Source organism: Saimiri boliviensis, chromosome 5 (genome assembly GCF_048565385.1).
Source record: "Saimiri boliviensis isolate mSaiBol1 chromosome 5, mSaiBol1.pri, whole genome shotgun sequence".
In the NCBI taxonomy this organism is placed as follows: Eukaryota; Metazoa; Chordata; class Mammalia; order Primates; family Cebidae; genus Saimiri; species Saimiri boliviensis.
The window spans coordinates 66,969,526-66,990,104 of NC_133453.1; the positions used below are offsets into that span (position 1 = coordinate 66,969,526).

Genomic DNA, 20,579 nt, shown 5'->3' on the forward strand with positions numbered 1-20,579 from the left:
CTTTAAACTCCCAAACTTACAGTTAACTGCTTTGCCATTTGACTTCCTCACTGAGGGTAGAAAATGCCACTAGTGTCAAGGAGTTGAAATTGTAAATTATAATCATCTCGACAACTAAAAATGGTATTCTAAGACTTTTAAATTCATTTTCTTCTGTATATAATTCAGAAACATACTGTCTCCAATATTTATCTCCCCCCACCTCTGCCTCCCTCCTGAAATGTTACTGGAAAATGAGATGTTTCATACCTTAGTTAATATTTTTCATTAAGTTCTAACATCAAAGGGGTGTAAATGGAAAGAGACATTATTCAGCAACTCTGAATAAACTTAATGTAATTAATTTAAGCTAAGAAAATATGAACTGACTTTAAGATAGAGCAACGAAGCACACTCAGATCTGGCCATAAATTGGCAACTGAAACAGGCAAAGAGAGAAGAAAAGCAAGTCATTCCTTAGGAGAGATGCAGGGTGCAAGAAGAAAAAAAAGCACCAAGTTGATACCACAGTTATATCTTAGGAACTATTTTATTTGATGTATTTACAGACACTATTGAGGAAATGCTTCTGATCACATTTATGATGATAACTTTAAAAATATTATGAATGAGGCCGGGCGCGGTGGCTCAAGCCTGTAATCCCAGCACTTTGGGAAGCCGAGGCGGGTGGATCACAAGGTCAAGAGATCGAGACCATCCTGGTCAACAAGGTGAAACCCCGTCTCTACTAAAAATACAAAAAGTTAGCTGGGCATGGTGGTGTGTGCCTGTAATCCCAGCTACTCAGGAGGCTGAGAGAGGAGAATTGCCTGAACCCAGGAGGCGGAGGTTGTGGTGAGCCGAGATCGCGCCATTGCACTCCAGCCTGGGTAACAAGAAGCGAAACTCCATCTCAAAAAAAAAAAAAAAGAAAAGAAAAGAAAAGAAAAATACTATGAATGTTGCCTGTTTGACTTACAGCAGAATAGACAATATAAAGCAAGAGGTATTGGGGATGGAATTAAATAAGATTTCAAAACCTCATGTAGGGTTCTCTGAGGGCATACCTGTGGAAGCCTAGCAAACTTGCCATTGACCTGGAAAAGAAAAGGAATTCCCTAGCTTTGTGCTACCATTGAGGTCCCAAGTGTAAGCTACAAAGCAGAGTATTTGTTCAGCCTACGAAAGGACTGCTTTTTGACTGTGCTACCTGTTAGTGATTAGGGACCATAATTTTCAGTTAGAAGCAACTCAGAATCCTGATGGGAGTGTTCTAGACTGCAGCCCCTGTAAATGACATTAAGAGTACCTACAAGGAGACCAAGCCCAACATAAAAGCGTCTGCCATGAAGTGAGCCCACCAGGACATTCTGCAAAAGTAAACACTCAAATGAGACGAACGTGCATATGGAGATCCATGATTCAGGGTCTCTAATTTTTTAGTATTTGGAACTTGTCACCGAACACTGAACTCTGAGCACCTTACCTCCCCAATGGTGGAGGACTTATCCAGTTGACCTTGTTGCTGCTTTCTTTTTATATTTGCATGACTTATATTTTAGTTTTAGGTTTTTTCTCTCTTTTTTTAAAAAATTTCAATAGGTTTTGGAGGAACAGGTGGCATGTGGTTACATGAATAAGTTCTTTGGTGGTGACTTCTGAGATTTTGATGCATCAATCACTCAAGCAGTGCACACTGTACCCAATGTGTAGTCTTTTATTCCTCACCCCTCCCTCCCCTTTCCCTTGAGTCCTCAAAGTCCATTGTATCATTCTTATGCCTTTGTATCCTCATAGTTTGGCTCCCACTGATGAGTGAGAACATACAATGTTTGGTTTTCTATTCCTGAGTTACTTCACTTAGGATAATGGTCTCCAGTCCCATCCAGATTGTTGTGAATGCCATGATTTTGCTCCTTTTTATGGCTGGGTAGTATTCCATGGTGCATATATATACATATACATATATATGCACATATATATACACATATACATATATGTGTCTATTTATACACATACATATATACACATATACATATATGTGTATAATTCACACTCTACATATACATATACATATATATATACATGTATATGTGTGTATATATATATAGTCACAATTTCTTTATCCACTCATTGACTGATGAGCATTTTAGCTGGTTCCGTATTTTTGCAATTGTGAATTGTGCTGTTATAAACATGCATGTGCAACTATCTTTTTTTGTATAATGACTTCTTTTCCTCTGGGCAGATACACAGAGTTGGGATTGCTGGATTAAATGGTAGTTCTACTTTGGTTCTTTACGGAATTTCCACACTGTTTTCCAAAGTGGTTGTACTAGTTTACATTCCCACCATCTGAGGGCTTCTTTCGGCCCCCTCACAGTGCAGTGATGAACTGTAAGCATCTGCCTGAATCCTGAAGCTGTTAATACATAATCTTCCCTTTTGATATTTGGCTGATCAATCTGACTTAGGCTTCAGCTGACAGTATGAACTTGGGTTTAAATTTTGCTAACAGATACCATTTACCAGAACAAGGATGGCTGAATTTTACTAACTCTATTATCTGACATATCAAGGAATAGGTGTTCTGGTTATCAAATATTTTGCAAGCAGATTAGTGCTATATATACCATGTGTAGATCACCAGTATTCGAAGAATACACGTAAAGTTATTTAATGATAATGATATATTATACTCTGACATTACATTATTTTTATTTTCCATTTCCTCTGAGTGGAATAGAAGCCCTACCCTGAGAGCAGGAACATACATATTTGTGTATATGTACAAACATACAAACATCTGAGTACATACATATACATAGACATAGACCTAACACATGGGAGATATTCTGAATATTATGAATGATTCGACAGTAAGCAGAATTCAATCTTTTTTATTCAGAGGGTGCTTTAGCATTGTATGACTTTTTAGGATTGTCATGTACTGTATGCGCACAAGTATACCCATTAATGAAGTCCTGATTAACAGATTGCTAGATAATGGGGTTTACTGCATTTTAAGTTTAGACAACTAAAAAGTTGATTGAGCATCTAATTCACACTCTACACTTAGTTGCATGAACAGCCAAATAAAATGAAATATCTGACTAATCTCTTACTCACTATGAGATTCCAGTCCCCACCCTGTAAAAGAGGTCAGACTAAAAAGTATCCATTCCTTTCAACTCCAAATGGCTCTCTGAATGTTGTCCCCAGTACACTTAAACCACTGGCAAGGGAGATCACAAATCATGCTGTGAGGTTACAGGGGAAGAGTTGGACCCACTGAACTGCAAAACATGTAGCAAGGTGTTAAATAGCAAGGACAGCCCTCCATATCAATGTCCCTATTTAATATTTTTCTCCTAAGGGAAAGATCTGTGGAAAACAGTCCTAAAATGTACTCTGGTACAACTTCACCGAGAGATCGAACTTAACATCAACAGAGCAACCAGACATTATGATCCTCCTGATGTCCTCAACATCACTTTTCACATTTTCTTGCCAAAAATGTTTGAGTTGATCTAATCAAGCCTTTAGCCTAATTTCCATTTACAGAAAACCCTGGAATAGAGGTGCAAAAAAAGATATCATGAAAAAAACAACCAGACAAATCTTGAATTTGGGAGAAACTGGCCTGGTCACCACTACGATGTGACAGGAGGGACTGAGAGACAGAAGGGAGCGGGGAGAGAGAGAGAGAGAGACAGACAGACAGACATAACAATCAAATGTAATATGTGGCTCTTTATTACAGCCTAATTTGAAAGAAAAAAAGCTATGAAAGACATGGATGAGACAAGGACATTTGAAATATAGACTGGGTATTACATAATATTATTATTAGTTTTATAGGTGAGATAATTGAATCAGTGTATATAACAGAATATTCTAAGTTTTTTTAGGTAAATACTGAATATTTAGGGTGAAATGTTATATGTCTATAATTTACATTAAAATAATTCACCAAAAAACAAACAAAGCTGAAGCAAATATGGCTCTACATGAACAACTGCCAAATTCATGGGGGAGAATGGGTGTTCATTGTACTATTCTTTTTGATTTTCTGTCTGTTTGAAAATTTTTTTAATAATAAGTTTGTTTTCACGTTCACAGGTAGCAACCTCTTAGAAACTTCCTTCACAGCACTAAGGGCTCCTAATTAAAATAAATTTTAAAAATATTTCCGCAAACCATCCTCTCTCAGCAATTTGAGTAAGTCATCACAGACAAAAGTGGTTATAATGACACACATCACAGTTAGAAATCATTTTTGTTCTGAAAACCAGTTTTGCAAACTCCCCTTTTGAAAAAGACTTTTCAGTTTACCTTTTAAAATGAAAGATCCAAAAAGTGGCTTATTTGCCTCAAGCTCGGTCCCTTTTAATTGACAGAAAATCTCTCCACATACACCTCATGCAAACCTACTTTCGATTTTCCTTCCTAAAACTAGCTTTTGTCTCTGAACTTTACAGAACAGTTGGAGCTCTTTAATATTTTCTAAGAGAAATATTTCAAACAAGCAACCTCACAATTTATTCACTACTGCCAAGAATAAAAGTAACAGGTTTCACCACCAAGGCCTTCCAAGGCTTTGCATGACTTTTAAGGCAAAGCATCACTCATTCACCTGCAGGTTGGCTCCCTTAATGCATCTGCCATTTGTTTGGCTCTGGAGGAAACGATTTGATTACACAAAATTCTTTTTAGATCAAGTTTAAAATCTTAGCCACACTGGGACCAGTGGTGAAACCCGCAGCTTGATGGGTTAACACTTGGACATACTGAGCTAAGGACAAAGACAAGGAGCAGGTTAAAATCAGAAACTTAAAGAACTGAAAAGAATAAGCTTAAAAGATGCAAGACTTAGCTGGGCCCTTGTAAGTGCTCTATCTGCCATGACTGCATATAAGGTGATTTATTTCTCATATTTCTTGTAAATGAGTGCAATACACTAAGGGGCGCTGGTAAGCATCGGTAAATGCAAAAGCCACTAGCTAGGACCAGTTGCATCCACCCACTGCTGTGCCACCTATGCATTTTGAAGTTGGCAAGTAACCAGACATCTTTATGTACCTCCATTTCTCATATCTTATTATAGGGCACATCATTTTTAAAAGCATTTAAATGAAACAGATGTTAACCCCATTCATTCCACTTTCCCAGGGAACATGTCAATGATGATTTTTAAAATGCAAAAGAAAATGTCAAAGTATTTTGTTCCCTGGTTAAGAATACATCTGTGGAAAAGGAGGGAGAAAATACATAAAACACTCTATGGTCATTCAAGAAATAATTATAAGGTATGTCAAACTACAGAAAATTGAGCAAGCACTAAATTAAACCAAAAAAAAAAAAAAAGAGAGATGTCTTGTGTCAAAATGGCTTTTTCACTCACTCATTTCAAAAACAAGTTTTGAAAATTAAATTCCATCTACCAGCTCGGAACAGAACACATTAAGGCTTGACTGTAATGCCATTATCCATGTGGCAGCTCCTTTCCTTTTCTGAAACCGCATTAATTGACAAAGAAGCCTTAGGGCTCACCTCCCATAGTGCCTTGAAGTCCTTCTGCTCGATGCGGAGCAGCTCACTGCTCTCCCTGGTAACGATGGTTGCATGGCGGGGTGTGTTGTCCAGAATGGACTCTCCAAAGGCTGTCCCAATTCCCAGGGTACAGATGGTCACTGCATCCTGAGAATCCCAAAAACTAGTCATTAGAAAATTAAACATCTAATGGATAGGTGTTTTCTTTCCTTTAACTGAAGTATAATTTGTACAAAGTAAAACACCCAATGTAATTGTATAGTGCAACAAGCCTTGACAAATATATACATCGGTGTATTTACCACCCCGATCAAGGCAGAACATTTCTATCACCCCCAAAATTCCCCTTGTGCCCCTCTCCAGGCAAGGACCCTTTCTCAAAGGTAATCACTTGTTCTGATTTCTGCCTGTTTTAGAACTTCATGTAAAAGAAGTCAGATGATATACTTCTGTTTGTGCCTGGCTTCTTTTTTGCTCAGCATAATGTCTGTATGATTCATCCATGTTGTGGCATGAATCCATAGGTTCTTCCTTTTATTCATGAGTAGTTTCCCATAACGTTGGTGTACTTCCATTTGCTTATCATCCTCCTACTGGTGGACATTTGGGTTCTTTCTAGTTTGAGGAAATTATGAATGAGGCTGCCAGCAGTAATCTTATATTTTCATATAACTACTATCTGTTTTCAGAAAAGAGGAGAAATCTATTCAGGCTGAGCTCAGTTGTTTTTTTCTTTCAAGTTAGAGAATGTAGTTACAATATTTATTTATTTTAATTTTTTTTTCAATATTTTATTGTGTAAACTTTCAAACATGAAAAAATTTAAAAGACTATTACAGCAAATACCTGTATACTGTAAACCCACTACCTATATTATCCCATTAATATTGTGCTTTATTTAGTTTATTACATGTCTATCCATCCATTGATTCATCTTATTTTCATTTTTTACACATTGCACAGGAAACTGTCAACAATATTTAAATATGAAACTAGCACTGTCTGTGTTAACAAGATGAGGAAACTGAGGGTCAGAATGGTGGGTCCACACAGCCCCACTTCACACGTTGATAAGTAATGTGGCTGGATTCTAACCAAATCTGACTATAAGATTACAAGATTTTTGTATCATGCTGCCTCCTGCAGCCACAGCAGAGTAAAAACAGCATCCGATGAAATACAGTGCGACTAGCTTATAAAATGTCATGAATCAATGATTTAAAAGTTTCTTAAGGTGTACCAAAAAAAAAAAAAAAAATGTAATTTCCTCTCTGCATGCAACACTGGTGATAATGTTTGTATTTAATCCTAACTAGTTTCAAATAATGCTAATAGCCACTCAAAATCACCTGGACATTAATTTTGTAAGGCATTATAAACTAAGGGAGACACACAAGGGTAATCCTCTGAGTTAGAAAGCCCAGTTTTCCTTTCATGCATCTAATATACGATAATAGGCAAATGTTATTAAGATCAAGTTAGTGACTCTGTAATCACATTACTAAGACAAATGCCCATAAGAATCCAGTTCCTTGAACCATAGCAAATTGCTTCTGCGCAGATATTACCATATAAAATTATGTTCAGGAAAATAAAATCAATAATATCTCAGAAAAGAATAAAAGATCAGGGAAGAAGTTAAGAAAAACCTGCTAATAAATTTCCCAAAAAGACAAGTGCAAACAAATTCACTCAGAAAAATATCCCCAGAACTGAAATATCAGTAGTCAAAGAGTTAGGTCTCACTGAGCGATTTTTAAATGCTAGTAAAAACACAAGACAGAATACGATAAATCACAGACTTTCACATTTTCTCTGGAATAGTAGGTTCCCTGAAGTTCCGACTAGCCTATTTCATTTTTCTATCATCTGAACCCTTCGGAAGAATTCTTTTGCCTCATTTGTACTTTCCAGCATGTCTTAAAAACCTGAAATGGAACCTAAGTAATACCTCTAACATCATCCACATATTTTACATATATATGGTTATTTGCGAAGTATAATGCAAAAGAACTAGGAAGCTCTCCGTTGTTCCTGAGCTAGCTCTACAGTTCGTGGACGGATCAGTCTTCTTTCTCACCTTCTATCCCCAACACAAGTAATCTGTCACTAGTACACAGAGAAATAACAGACGCTGGGAAGCACACATGAGCCTGTCTTTTTGCCAATAAACAACTCTTGGAATAAAGACATAAGACCGGATTTGTTCTTGGGTTTTCCCAGGAGATTTCAACCTGACTCATGCCTGATCACATACAATAAAACTTAATCACAGTAGTGCTTCCAGCTGCATTCCTTGGTGTATTTCTGTGCCGGGACTGTCTCTGTAAGGGGAAAATCATGCCAGTGAGTACCAAGCTGCAGTCATTGGCTCAAGCACTCTGGGCTCGTTTCAGGAATCAGTTTTTCTACCAGAATTGAGTGTGGCATCAGTCCTTTCTAGATAGCCTCTTTTACACTAGGTTCACTCAAATTTAAGGACAAGGAGTCACACATTACAAGATATGATCTTAAAATTAGGACTGCAAAACCTCACCTGAAAGGAGTATTGTTTGCAAGTTCAAACTTTACTTTCGGCAGATTTGAAGTATTTTTTTAGGACAAATTTACTTAGAAATCTGAATGAATTTGGGAGCTATGGTTGGGCATTTGGATAACTGGGCACAGAGAAATAGAAGGTGGCCAAGAAGAACATTTTCACCCTAAAGATGATTTACTATCTTCACAGTCTGTGGGTGATAGCCCTTATTTCCATCTAAATCACAGGCAAGGCCTTGCAATGTGCTGACAGAGTAATTTTCAAATAAAAAAAAATTGACATCCAAATATTCTCTCACTTCGCAGAACCAATATATGTTGTTCAGCATGTACGCTGAAAGGCAGGGTAAGGGTGGACAGGATGAATGTGAGTGGATATAGAAGAAGCACTCTTCCTTTGGTCCACACTAATGTCTAGCCAGATCTCCATGGGTCAGGATCCCAAGCCCAAAATCCTGTAGATGGGCTTAATGCCTGTCTTTGCCTGCTGCAGATAGTGTCAGTTTCTGGATATAACATTACCATTTCTTTTAAGCTTACACAGGCTGCTTATGTCTCAATACTTATTTAATAGGGAGTATTCAAAAGAACACTTTTATTAATTTTCTGCTCATTTGCAGATTAATTTTCAGTGAGGGCATCTGAAAGAAGATGTTTACAGTAACACAGAGACTGAAGAAAGCAATCAGCACCTATGCAGGGAACATGAAATAATAATAGTGAAGGAGTGCCCTATTTTGTGTTAAGATGGCAATTTGTTTTGAGAACTTTCAAAAGGGAAGTGAAGATTTAAAAGGCTGACTTCAATATATGATGGTGGTTTAGCAGATGCTGCTGGAGCCCTGCCAGATCCCTCACTCACCTCTGAGGTCATCTGTAGCTGTCTGAATGGCTCTGTGCAGTGTGCCACCTCCAGCATCTGCCCCCTCACTCTGCCTGAGGGCAGAGTGCTAGGCAGCTAATGCCTTTCAGGGGCAACCATTACCACGAGAGTGGTGGGACATGAGAGTGGGAATATCAACACCCTAGCTTCCTTCCCATTCACCATTTCTTAGCGGGTTCCCAGTTGCCCACAGTGGAACGCTTCTTAGTAGAACACTTTCCTTCCCTCTGTTAGTGGCTTTCCCACTCTGTTATCATATTCCGAGATCATCTCCAAAAATAAAAACCACTTGTAGCAAAGTCGGCTGCTGGGGAAACCCAAAACAAGGGATAGGTTAGTCAAGATGGCTGTGGGTCCTAAATGGCATTGAGACCTCTGGGAAGGTACTGGACCAAACCAGCATTCCCAGAGAGACTTCTGTATTAAGGACAGAGGCCAGAGTGCCACTTACCACTTGCATCACACACAATTTTAAGTGCAGTACGTTTTGGGTGACACATGGGAAGAATTCATTCTGTTAGGAGAACATACTGGGTTACCTGAGATCAATTCTACTAGATTACAGGGGCTGATGGGAACACACAAGCAAAATTATCTCTGGCATATCACTGACATGCCATCTGGCTTTTTCCTCCAATCTGATCCAGCTATGTCATCTCTCAGTCCACTGGATCACTCCTTCTCCTCCTTCTAAAACACAGCCCTGCTTACTTAACTATCCATCCACCCTTAGTCCCATTGTGTAGCAGCGTGCGTGTTGATCTGCATGTGTGTGAGCAGGAACTGGGCCACACACTGGCCAGGTGTCTCAACTACGATGCCTCATTGTTTCCTCACAACAGGTGAATGAGATGATGCTTTACATAGTGCCTGACTCAAAACAAATGCTTAATAAATTTTGGACACTCTTATTAACACAATCCAGCAATATCAGTAGTACTATTGCTATTTTACAGGTTGAGCAAAATCAGGCTCAAAGATATTCAGTGACTTGCCCAAGATGATGGCTAGTAAGTGGAAGAGCTGAGACTAGAAACTAGTCAGTCTAATGATCTACCCACATACCTCTTAGATTGTCCTAGGAAGTATAAGTACCTCTTGACCAAGGTTCAGTTGGAAAGTCAGTTAAGGTACCAATTTAATTCGTATTGATTCTTATTTCAGTCAGTCAATCTTTGTATTTATTGAATACCAAATAAGTCCAAATCATTAGGAAAATATAAAACCCCATCTCTAAAAAATTAAAAATAAATAGCCAGGCATGGTGGCATTTGCCTGTGGTCTCAGCTACTCAGGAGGGTGAGGCAGGAGGATCCCTTAATTCTAGGAGCTCAAAGTTACAGTGAGCTATGATCATACTATTGCCCTCCAGCCTGGGAGACACAGCAAGACTTTGTCTCTAAAACAAATAAAATAAAATAAAATCGGCATTTCTGCTTTTCCCACTCTGATCCTGTGCCCCAGTTCTAATAGTTCAGATCCTGGTTGGAGAAACTGAGTTTCTGTCTTTGAGAGTCTCTGCCTTGATAATCTGCTGGGTACCCTAATTCTTTTCAAAGTGATAGTATCCTGTCCCAACAGCCCTTCTGGGTCCCAGTTCCTCTCTGGCAGTCCTTCTGTGGCCAGACCTCTTAGGAAGTCTGCTCACTGCCCACCTCCACCACTGGGCCTGCTTTTGACTCCCTCCCACCAGTGTGCTAAGCCTCAGCATGCTACCCCTGGCTAGACCAGCCTTTGGCCCTTCCCCACACTAACCCGGGGACTGTGTCATGCCACCTTCCTGCTTCCTCTGCCCCTCCTGCCTAGCACTGCCTGAACATGCCCTTGAGATATTTCCCACCTCCATCATGGATGCCCCCCAGATTCCAGGTTCTCCTCCTTTATCCAGCCGGGCACCAGCTGAAGTCATGAGCACTGTCTTGACACAGTGTTTTCAGTGGGATATGCAGGGTCCAGTTAACTTCATTCATAAAAGCTGGCATTAGGTAAGTTAATAAAGATGTCGATGAAGCCGTCCTGTGGGAAGGCAGGGTGTCAGGTAAAGGACTCCCACATGGAGGCTACCCGCAATCAGAACACTCAATGCTCAGCAGGGAAAATCCCTGGAAGCAGCACAGCCATGGGCCTTGGTAGACTTACTTCAAAACTTATCTCTGCCAATGACCAACCTGTGGGCTTTGGGGAAAATGCTCCCCAGAGCCTCAGTATCCTTATTTGTAAAATAGGCACAATCTTTCTTATAAGATCATTAGCAGTATTCAATCGAAATAAAGTAATATACACAGTCCATGTAAGTGCTGTATAGTTTCTGGTACATAATAGGTGTTCTGTAAATAATGGAAATTATTATTTCTAACTTAGTCACATACATGTGTAGGTTATCCATATTTCTAAAAAGCAAAGCATTTTTTCTGTCATTTAAATAATAGAGAATCTCTATATTCATTTTGTTAATCTTCAACTAATGATGGCTTTCAACATTTAAATTCCAAGTTTCTCTGTCCCCTAGACTGGATGTCAAGTGGACTGAATGATCTACAAAACACTTCAGCTCTCTGGGGGAGCTCGTATTCAAAGGAGCCCTTCTGACAAACCCTGCTGTAAATCAAAGAATCCTTTTGTACTGCAACTAATCACCCCTTAATTTATCTGCTTTGTACGTCTGAGTTATGGCACACTGGGTTTTCTTAAAGCAGGCATTCTCATATGAGGCATTTTATTTGTTTCCTTATAAACACAGGAAACACTATGGAAATGGGAATGGTGTTAAGAAAGCCAGTGGTTCTGTGTCACTGATAACTAAGACTGGTATCCATGCTAAGGCATTGTGCCTTACAAATAAATAATGTCTATAAGCATCAGCTGAAATCTAACTTACACAGGTTACAGGTATTCTGATGGAATTTAAAATAGCTACAATCAATTAAACATAAGAATTTCCTGTGGCAAGTACATTAAGATTTTCTAAAAATGGTCCTGTAACTTTAAGGGCTATCAGCTCATCTTCTTATGCATGTTTTACTTCCATATTCACGGCTCAAGAAGAGTTCATTGTCTCATGGCAAATTTATTGTTTTGGATACATATTGAGTTAACACCAAGGAAAAAACATTGGTCCTTTAAATGTGTGGAGACAAAAACATAATTTTTTCATTCTCAGAGACGAAGTCTTGCTATGTTGCCCAGGCTGGACTGCAGTGGCTATTCACAGGTGTGAACATAAATTCTTACAAGGCAAATATTTTTATAATTTTTATTTCAGGCCTATAGACAATCCTTGCCATTAAGTTTCACAGCACCTGGGATTATTTCATGAACTTGAATTTAGTGCTGGAATTTGCTAAGTGCTCCAAGTCATCTTAAATAATAAATGGAACCCAATCTCTTAATTTGTCAAGATGCTAGATTGCATGCTGTCAGAAGCATTTACTGCCAAAGCAAGAGGGCAAAATACTTCTCAGGCAAAAGTGTTTTCTAACAAACAGCAAAGACAAGGTCTGCTACTTTTAGAACACTTCGCTGGAATCAGCACATTCAACATAGCTTACCAAGATCAGACAGGCCGGCCACAGGAAGGTTTGATGAGAATGGACTAGCATTAGCATTCTGGTAACTGACTCAGGGAGCCCAGCCCCATTTCAGCAGAGAGCCAGTCTGTCCAGCATTGTGGAACAGTTTTGCATCCACCCACCCAAACAAAGAATTACATGGCAACAAAACTAGATGCAGGATGCAGGATGCTCAATAAACTCCCAATCAGCTCCTAATAAACAGCCTGACCTGAGCATAGACAAGTAGGAAGAGATTACAAACAACTGCTGTGGACTTGGCATCTTTCACATTTTATGGGCTCGATAAATGTGCTCAGAAAAATGTTTCCAGTGATGGCAGTGTTCTCTGTTTGAAAATAACGGAATGAAATGAGTGAATAGAAGAATCAGAGAGACAACAGGAGAAAGATAGACAGAGGTAGAGAGATCCACATTACAGTGAAACACACATGTTCTTCAAATTTTATAAACAAAAATGCAATGCTTGAAAACATCTTTGTTACTGTAGAAGGAAAAAAAAAGAAGGCAAATAAAAGCATATTATTTTACTTTAAGGAGAAAATCATTATGAGTTTTTTTTCTGAAATTGAGCTAAAATGTGCCAGATAATTTCACAATGACAGATGAGGAGATGAAATTAAGTGATGACCAAGGCCAGGTGCAGCCCGGATTCTTTGATCCATGAAATGGCTGAACAATATTGCTAAACTTCTTGCTGTTTCAAATCCCAAGTACATTTCCTGCCTTTTCTATTCTAGCACTGCCCTCTTGTGATAAAACAACAGCATTGCAGTCATTTCAATCAACTTTCCCCGGAATGGTAATTTCAAAAAGCACAGACCCTCTGGCTCTATCCCAGGCTTTGTACTAAGTACTTTACATACACATTGGCTCATTTAAGATAAGAGCTATTATCCTCAATTTACAGGTAATCTAACTGTGCATACCCACAGCCAATTAAGTGGCTATAGGATTTCAAAGGAGGCCTGAATTAGGTAAATACTAATGCTTTAAATAAGCATCTGTGATAGAGATGCAGAAGTTTTAAAGAATTAATAAACCATTCTATTTTCTATCTTGCAATATAAACTTCATTATGTCAGTAGCCATCAGAAATTCTTCTTTCTTATGACTGGAAAAGTCTTTTTACTTTTTGGAATGCAAAGATTAATTTAAAATCTTATCTATTTCTAGGATTTTGATACTTACTATGCCAAAAAACCACCTCATTTATAAAATCTGCAGATAAAAACAGGACCTTCTCTCTTTCTTTCTGCCTCTCAAGTAAACACACACACACAAACACACACATACACACACACGCACACAAACACACACACACACACACACAGAGCTGGGTAATATCTGATACACTGAGATTTATAACTCTATTTGTTGTTTTTAGGCCTGTTAGTGTTCATCTCTAACCCTAAATCAATGAAAATATTTCTGAGAAAAAAAATATACCCATAGTATTCTTTACTCTAGTGGGAATGTAAACTGTCTGACTTTTAGCCCACTTACGTTACATAGGCACCAAGACAGGAGAGGGTCTTGTGCAGTCGAGTTCAGTGGTAGGGATCTGGAGGTGGATATGCCCTGGTTAGGCTCAGGTAAGACACTGAAGGTGGGGAGAGACATTATTGGGGAATTGGGAGGATTACTCCTTGATAGAAGCCAAGTGGATGCTGCCAGTGGAAATCTATGTGAACATGTCAGCCAGGTTGGGACACCTTAGGAGGGTGCAGTGGTCTATGGGCAGGTCCCCTTCTGGGTGCTCTTTTTCTTGACTTAAGATGAAGAATGGCCAAGGCAGGAAGGGTGTCTGAGAAGCTGGGAGAGATGCCTCTGACAATTACACATAGCAGTAAGAGTATTTCTGAAGTAGGTTTCATTTTATGGAGTAGTGGAATAAAATAATTTATAGAGCTGGGTGCCATGGCTCATGACTGTAATTGCAACACTTTGGGAGGCCAAGGTGGGAGGATCATCTAAGGTCAGGAATTCGAGACCAGCCTGGCCAACATGGTGAAACCGCGCCTCTACTAAAAATACAAAAATTAGCCCGGTTGGTGGTGGGTGCCTGTAATACCAGCTACTCAGGGGCTGAGGTGGAGGTTGCAGTGAGCCGAGATTGTGCCATTGTACCCCAGTCCAGGCGACAAGAGTGAAACTCCATCTCAACAACAACAAAAAAATTATAGAGATAATTGCAAGGATTTGTCAGTCTCTAAAAATTCCTGAAAATAACAGGAACAGAATAATCTATGCATTTTCTATAATGCTTAGGACAAACGTGTTTTCAAGGCAGTAACAAAAGAAACGAAAGCAATGCAGCCCCAGCTCCTAAGGGAGGGTCTCTCAAAGGCAGAGCCCACCATCCCTCCCATCCAGGCACTATTGTCTCCCCTCCAGTCTCTTGAAGTCTTGAATGAGGGAACCTTCACCGAGAGGAAAACAGAGAAGCAGCATGTGGCTCTGGGGCCCGCCTGGAAAGGGCCTGACTGTGAGAGGGGAAAGGGGTGGGTTCCCATGCTCAGCAGGAACCCATGCCACTATCTGATGCTTCCTGAGCACAGAGAAGACACATGGGGTAAGGCCCAGTGCAGCTCACGCCTCCCCGACTGGCCTACTTCTGTTTCTACAGCGGCTGGGTGGGCTGACCCGGGGGACACTGGGAGATGAGCCATCTCAGTCCCGCAACCCGATGACTTTTTTCTCCATCCTCCCCTCCCAGGAGAATGTCTGAAGTGTACATCAGCACTCATTGGAATGTCTGTAGTTTAATACTTCTCCAAAATGTTGAATCACGACTTTTTTTGTTATAATTTTAGGCTTCCGTGATCCAGGAGCAAAAAAGGATCCTTGTCACCCCTCTCTACTCCTCTAAGAACATTGGAAGAGCTTGGGAGCAGGTATCCTTGGGAGCAGGTGCCTTGTGGGCTTTGCAGATTCCCCAGGGAATGGCTGCATGTGCTGCCTAAAGCATAGGAGAGCAGGGGCGGAACGCTGGATGGGCTCAGGAGACCACAGGTACTCCCCTTTCCCAGGATCACCACTGCATCATCCTGAGCAGCCACTCAGGCATCAGGCACTGAGCAAGAAACAGCACAGCTGGTTCCCAAACAGGGTAGGCTCAAACCAAAGAAAGTTCCTGAAATGCTCTGTAAATGAACAGTTACCACTACATGCTCTGGGGATATCACTGATGAAAAATAAGTAGGACCCTCAACCCAGCATCCAAAAAATTCAGGGAGAATCTGCTAAACCAACCACACAGAAGAAGCATGTGTTTTTTAATCTAGTCAGCAAAAACTATAAGGGAATGACAAGAAGGGAGAAAAAGTAACATTAACTTGAAACAGGAAGGCAATGAATTTATGAGTCAAATAGAATAGTTACACCCTATGTATTATCAAAATTTATATACAGATATATCTTTCTACCACCATATAAAAGAAAGAAGTTGATTTTTTTTTCCAGAAAAAAATCCATCAAATCATCCATACTGATATAGTTTGGCTGTGTCCCCACCCAAATCTCATCTTGAATTATAACTCCCACAATTTCCACATGTCGTGGGAGGAACTGTGGAAGGAAATCGAATTATGGGAGGAGTGGAATGCATCCTGCACTGTTCTCATGATGGTAAATGAGTCTCATGAGATGTGATGATTTTAAAAATGGGAGTTTCCCTGCACAAGCTCTCTCTGCCTGCTGCCATCCACATGTGACTTGCTCCTCCTTGCCTTCTGCCATGATTGTGGGGCCTCCCCATTCATGTGGAACTGTAGGTCCAGTAAATCTCTTTCTTTTGTAAATTGCCCAGTCTCAGGTATGTCTTTATCAGCAGTATGAAAACAAACCAACAGAGTACACTGATACCAGTGGAATGGGTGCTGCTAAAAAGACACCTGAAAATGTGGAAGCGATTTTGGAACTGGGTAACAGGCAGAGGTTGGAACAGTTTGGAGAGCTGAGAAAAAGACAGGCAAGTGTGGAAAAAGACAGACTTATTGAATGGCTTTGACCAAAATGCTGATAATGATATGGACAAATCCAGGCTGCGGTGTTCTCAGATGGAGATGAGGAACTTGTTAGGAGCTGAAGCAAAGGTGACTCTTGTTATGTTTCAGCAAAGACACTGACAGCATTTTGCCCCTACCCTAGAGATTTGTGGCACTTTGAACTTGAGAGAGATGATTTAAGGTATCTGGTGGAAGAAATTTCTAAGAAACAAAGCATTCAAGAGATGACTTGGGTGCTGTTAAAGGCATGCAGTTTTATAAGGGAAGCAGAGCATAAAAGTTTGGAAAATTTACAGCCAGACGATGCGATAGAAAGGACAATCCCATTTTCTGAGGATAAATTCAAGCCAGCTGCAGAAATTTGCCTAAGTAACAAGGAGCCGAATGTTAAATGTTAATCCCCAAGACAATGGGGAAAATGTCTCCAGGGCATGTCAGAGGTCTTCTTGACAGCCCCTCCCATCAAAGGCCCAGATGCCTGGGGGAAAAAAATGGTTTCATGGGCCACAGCCAGGGTCCTGGTGCTGTGTGCAGCCTAGGAATTTGGTGTCCTGCATGCTAGCCACTTTAGCCATGACTAAAAGGGGCCAAGGTACAGCTTAAGCTGTGGCTTCAGAGGGTGCAAACCCCAAACCTTGGCAGCTTCCATGTGGTGTTGAACCTGCAGGTATACAGAAGTCAAGAATTGAGGTTTGGAAACCTCTGTCTACATTTCAGAGGATGTACAGAAACATCTGGATGTCCAGGCAGAAGTTTGCTGCAGGGGCAGAGCTGTCATGGAGAACCTCTGCTAGAACAGTGCAGAAGGGAAATGTGGAGTTGGAGCCCCCACAGAGAGTCCCTACCGGGGCACCACCTAGTGGTGCTGTGAAAAGAGAGCCATTGTCCTCCAGACCCTAGAATGGTAGATCCACCAACAGCTTGTACTGTGCACCTGGAAAAGCCACAGACACTCAATGCCAGCCTGTGAAAGCAACCAGAAGGAAGGCTATACCCTGCAAAGCCACAGCTACCCAAGACCATGGAAACCCATCTCTTGCATCAGGATGATGTAAATGTAAGACATGGAATCAAAAGAGATCATTTTGGAGCTTTAAGATTTGACTGTCCCACTAGATTTCGGACTTGCCTGGGGCCTGTAGCCTTTGTTTTGGCCAATTTCTTCCATTTGGAATGGCTGTATTTAACCAATGCCTGTACCCCCATTATATCTAGGAAGTAACTAACTTGCTTTTAATTTTACATGCTCATAGGCAGAAGGGACTTGCCTTGTCTCAGATGAGATGTTAGACTGCAGACTTCTGAGTTAATGCCAAAATGAATTAAGACTTTGGGGGACTGTTGGGAAGGCATGATTGGTTTTGAAATGTGAGCACATGAGATTTGGTAGTGGCCAGGAGCAGAATGATATGGTTTGGCTGTGTCACCACCCAAATCTCATATTGAATTGTAACTCCCTCAGTTCCCATGTGTCATGGGAGGAACCCGGTGGGAGGTAGTTGAATTATGGGGATGGGTTTTTCCTGCTCTGTTCTCTGATAGTGAATGAGTCTCACAAGATCTGATGGTTTTGAAACAGGGAGTTTCCCTGCCCAAGCTCTATTTGCCGCTGCCATCCATGTGAGATGTGACTTGCTCATCCTTGCCTTCTGCTATGATTGTGAGGTCTCTCACAATAAGTCCAATAAACTTATTTCTTTTGTAAATTGCCCAGTCTCAGGTATGTCTTTCTCAGCAGCATGAAAACAGACTAATATAACTACCTAATAAATGTATAGTATAAAATACTATTGCTGAATCTGGGAAGGGCGGTCTCCCTCATGTATTCCCATTTCCATTAGTGGCATCACTGTCCACCTCTCCACCCAAGTCAGGAGCCTCCCTTTCTCTCTACACCTCCACATCCCATCAACATCATTTCTAACTATTTTGCCTCCATCTTATACACAGTGTACCTTACTTTCCCTCCCTATCACCTACATTTATCTACCCCACCCTCTAATCCCAACGCCCTTTGGAGGGAGGGCCACACCCCTTTCACTGTGCATCGCCAAATCTAAGAGAGGGTGGGAGGAGGAATGCCCCCAATAGCACCTGGGCAGTGGGCTTGGAGGGTAGGGCTGTGGGGCTGAGTGCTGCATCAGACACCCAGGCAGGAATTAGAGGAGCTGCAAGAGAAAAGCTTCTCCCTGTATTCCTTATTCCTTGATAGCTGGCTCAGCTCCCACCTCTCTTCCTACCCCTTCCAGTCCTTCTGGGCGGCACCTGTACAACCATGATGGGCAAGCATTGAGCCTCAGAATCACAAATAACTGGCTCGGACACCCAGCAGCTGTGTGACCTTGGACAAGCTGCTGAATATCTAGCCTCTAAACTGAGACAAACCACAGCACTAAGGGGAGGGCGGTGTGGTGCGTGCTGGTGGGAAAACACTTGTGACACACTAGCCACAGAGCCCCCTGTCATAGGCGACCCATTGCCAGCAGCCATTCCTGCTCTTCTCCTGCCATCCTCGCCCATACCCACTGAGGGGCTGAAACCCAGGGCTAAGTTTGGGAATTTGTCACTACATCCCTCTGACTCTCAGTTGAGAAGGCAACCGTGCAGGGCAGCAAGGGGCAGGCTGGCAAGAAACTTTGCCCTGTTCTCCCTGAAAGACTTGACTCTGTCCCATCACCTCTTTCCTCTTTCCTCAGTTTTCTCTTAGTTTCTTGTAACTTTTCTTCTTTCACTTTTGTCGTCCTCCTCACACCTCTGTTCACGTGTGTGCCCAGCAGAAGAACATGCAATTTGGAGGACATCAGACCTGATTTCAAATCTCAGCTTGCCCACGTACATGTATGTGGCCCTGGGAAAGCTGCACCTATGTCACTGAGCCTTGTTTTCAAGCCTTTGGTAAAACAGGGCACACACGCCTAAAGATTGGTTCAGCTAATGTCCATGGAACCCCTCGCATGAGCCACACAAGGAAGGCATTTAGCAATGATCGTTTCTGGTCTCTATGGGTAGGAATTCCAGGTTTCTCCTTGCTCCTCGCCCATGGCCCATCACCCAACCCCATTTCCCTCCTCACTGGGTCCATTATGGTTAATTTTATGTGTCAACTTGGCTAGACAATGATGGCCAGTGGTTTGGTCAAATACTAATCTAAATGTTGCTGTTAAGATATTTTTTAGATGTGATTAACATTTACAATTAGTAGACTGTAAAGTAGATTATCCTCCATGATGTGAGTGTGCCTCATCTACTCACCTGAAGGCCTAAGAGCAGGTTTACCTTGAGGTTTCCCAGAGAAGGAATCCTGCTTCCAGACTGCAATGCAGAAACTCTGCCTGAGTTTCCAGCCTTCACACTCAAGATTGCAACAACTCTTACCTGAGCCTCCAGCCTGCCAGCTCCAGACTTCAGACCTGCCAGCCCTCACAATCATGTGAGCCAATTCCTAAAAATAAATCTCCCTGTCTCTCTCTCCATCTCTATTTCTTAGCACTTCTGTTTCTCTGAAGAACCCTGACTTGCATGGGGCACTACTCTGTCATGTTAAACAATCCCCCTGATTTACCACATTCCTAGTGGGCAAAGACCCAGAGCCCATCACAAGGCCAGCATGGGTAGAGATGGCAGTTTTGTTTCTCCCTTGCAAGCATCTTGGCATGGATGGGGGCACCTGCCATCTTGGCCATTCCCCTTAGCTTCTTTCTTCTGTGTAGATGGACCATGTCCTGCCCTCAGAACTGGCTGGAAGGCTAGGCCTTTTTTTTTTTTTTTTTTTTTTTTTTTTTTTATCTCAGGCTGTACTCTGCAGGGCTAGAAGGTGTAGGGGTCAATGAGCTTTCTCTTCCTTTTATCTTAGCAACACAAACCCATCCAGAAAACTCTGGTTGAACATTGTGGGATGAAATACATAAAGGACATAGTAAGCCGGCTTTGGTACAAAACTAATAATTCCTAACAACTAAAAGAAGACTGAGCCCAGCTCAGGAAAGTTCTCTGCATTGGTTTTGAGGTCAAAACTACAAGTAAATCTAAAATTAAAAGCTTAGTTAA

The 20,579-nt window shown here is 41.1% G+C and overlaps 1 protein-coding gene across 3 annotated transcripts in view; it reads right to left on the reverse strand.

Moving 5' to 3' along the window:
• RAPGEF4 (Rap guanine nucleotide exchange factor 4) overlaps positions 1-20,579 on the reverse strand; it is a 329,303-nt gene that overhangs the window by 242,294 nt on the left and 66,430 nt on the right. For all 3 annotated transcript variants that reach the window (XM_039469846.2, XM_010352028.3, XM_074399463.1), the window contains exon 4: positions 5,533-5,679. In XM_039469846.2, the coding sequence (XP_039325780.1) occupies positions 5,533-5,679 (147 nt within the window). The remainder of the gene's footprint in view (positions 1-5,532; positions 5,680-20,579) is intronic.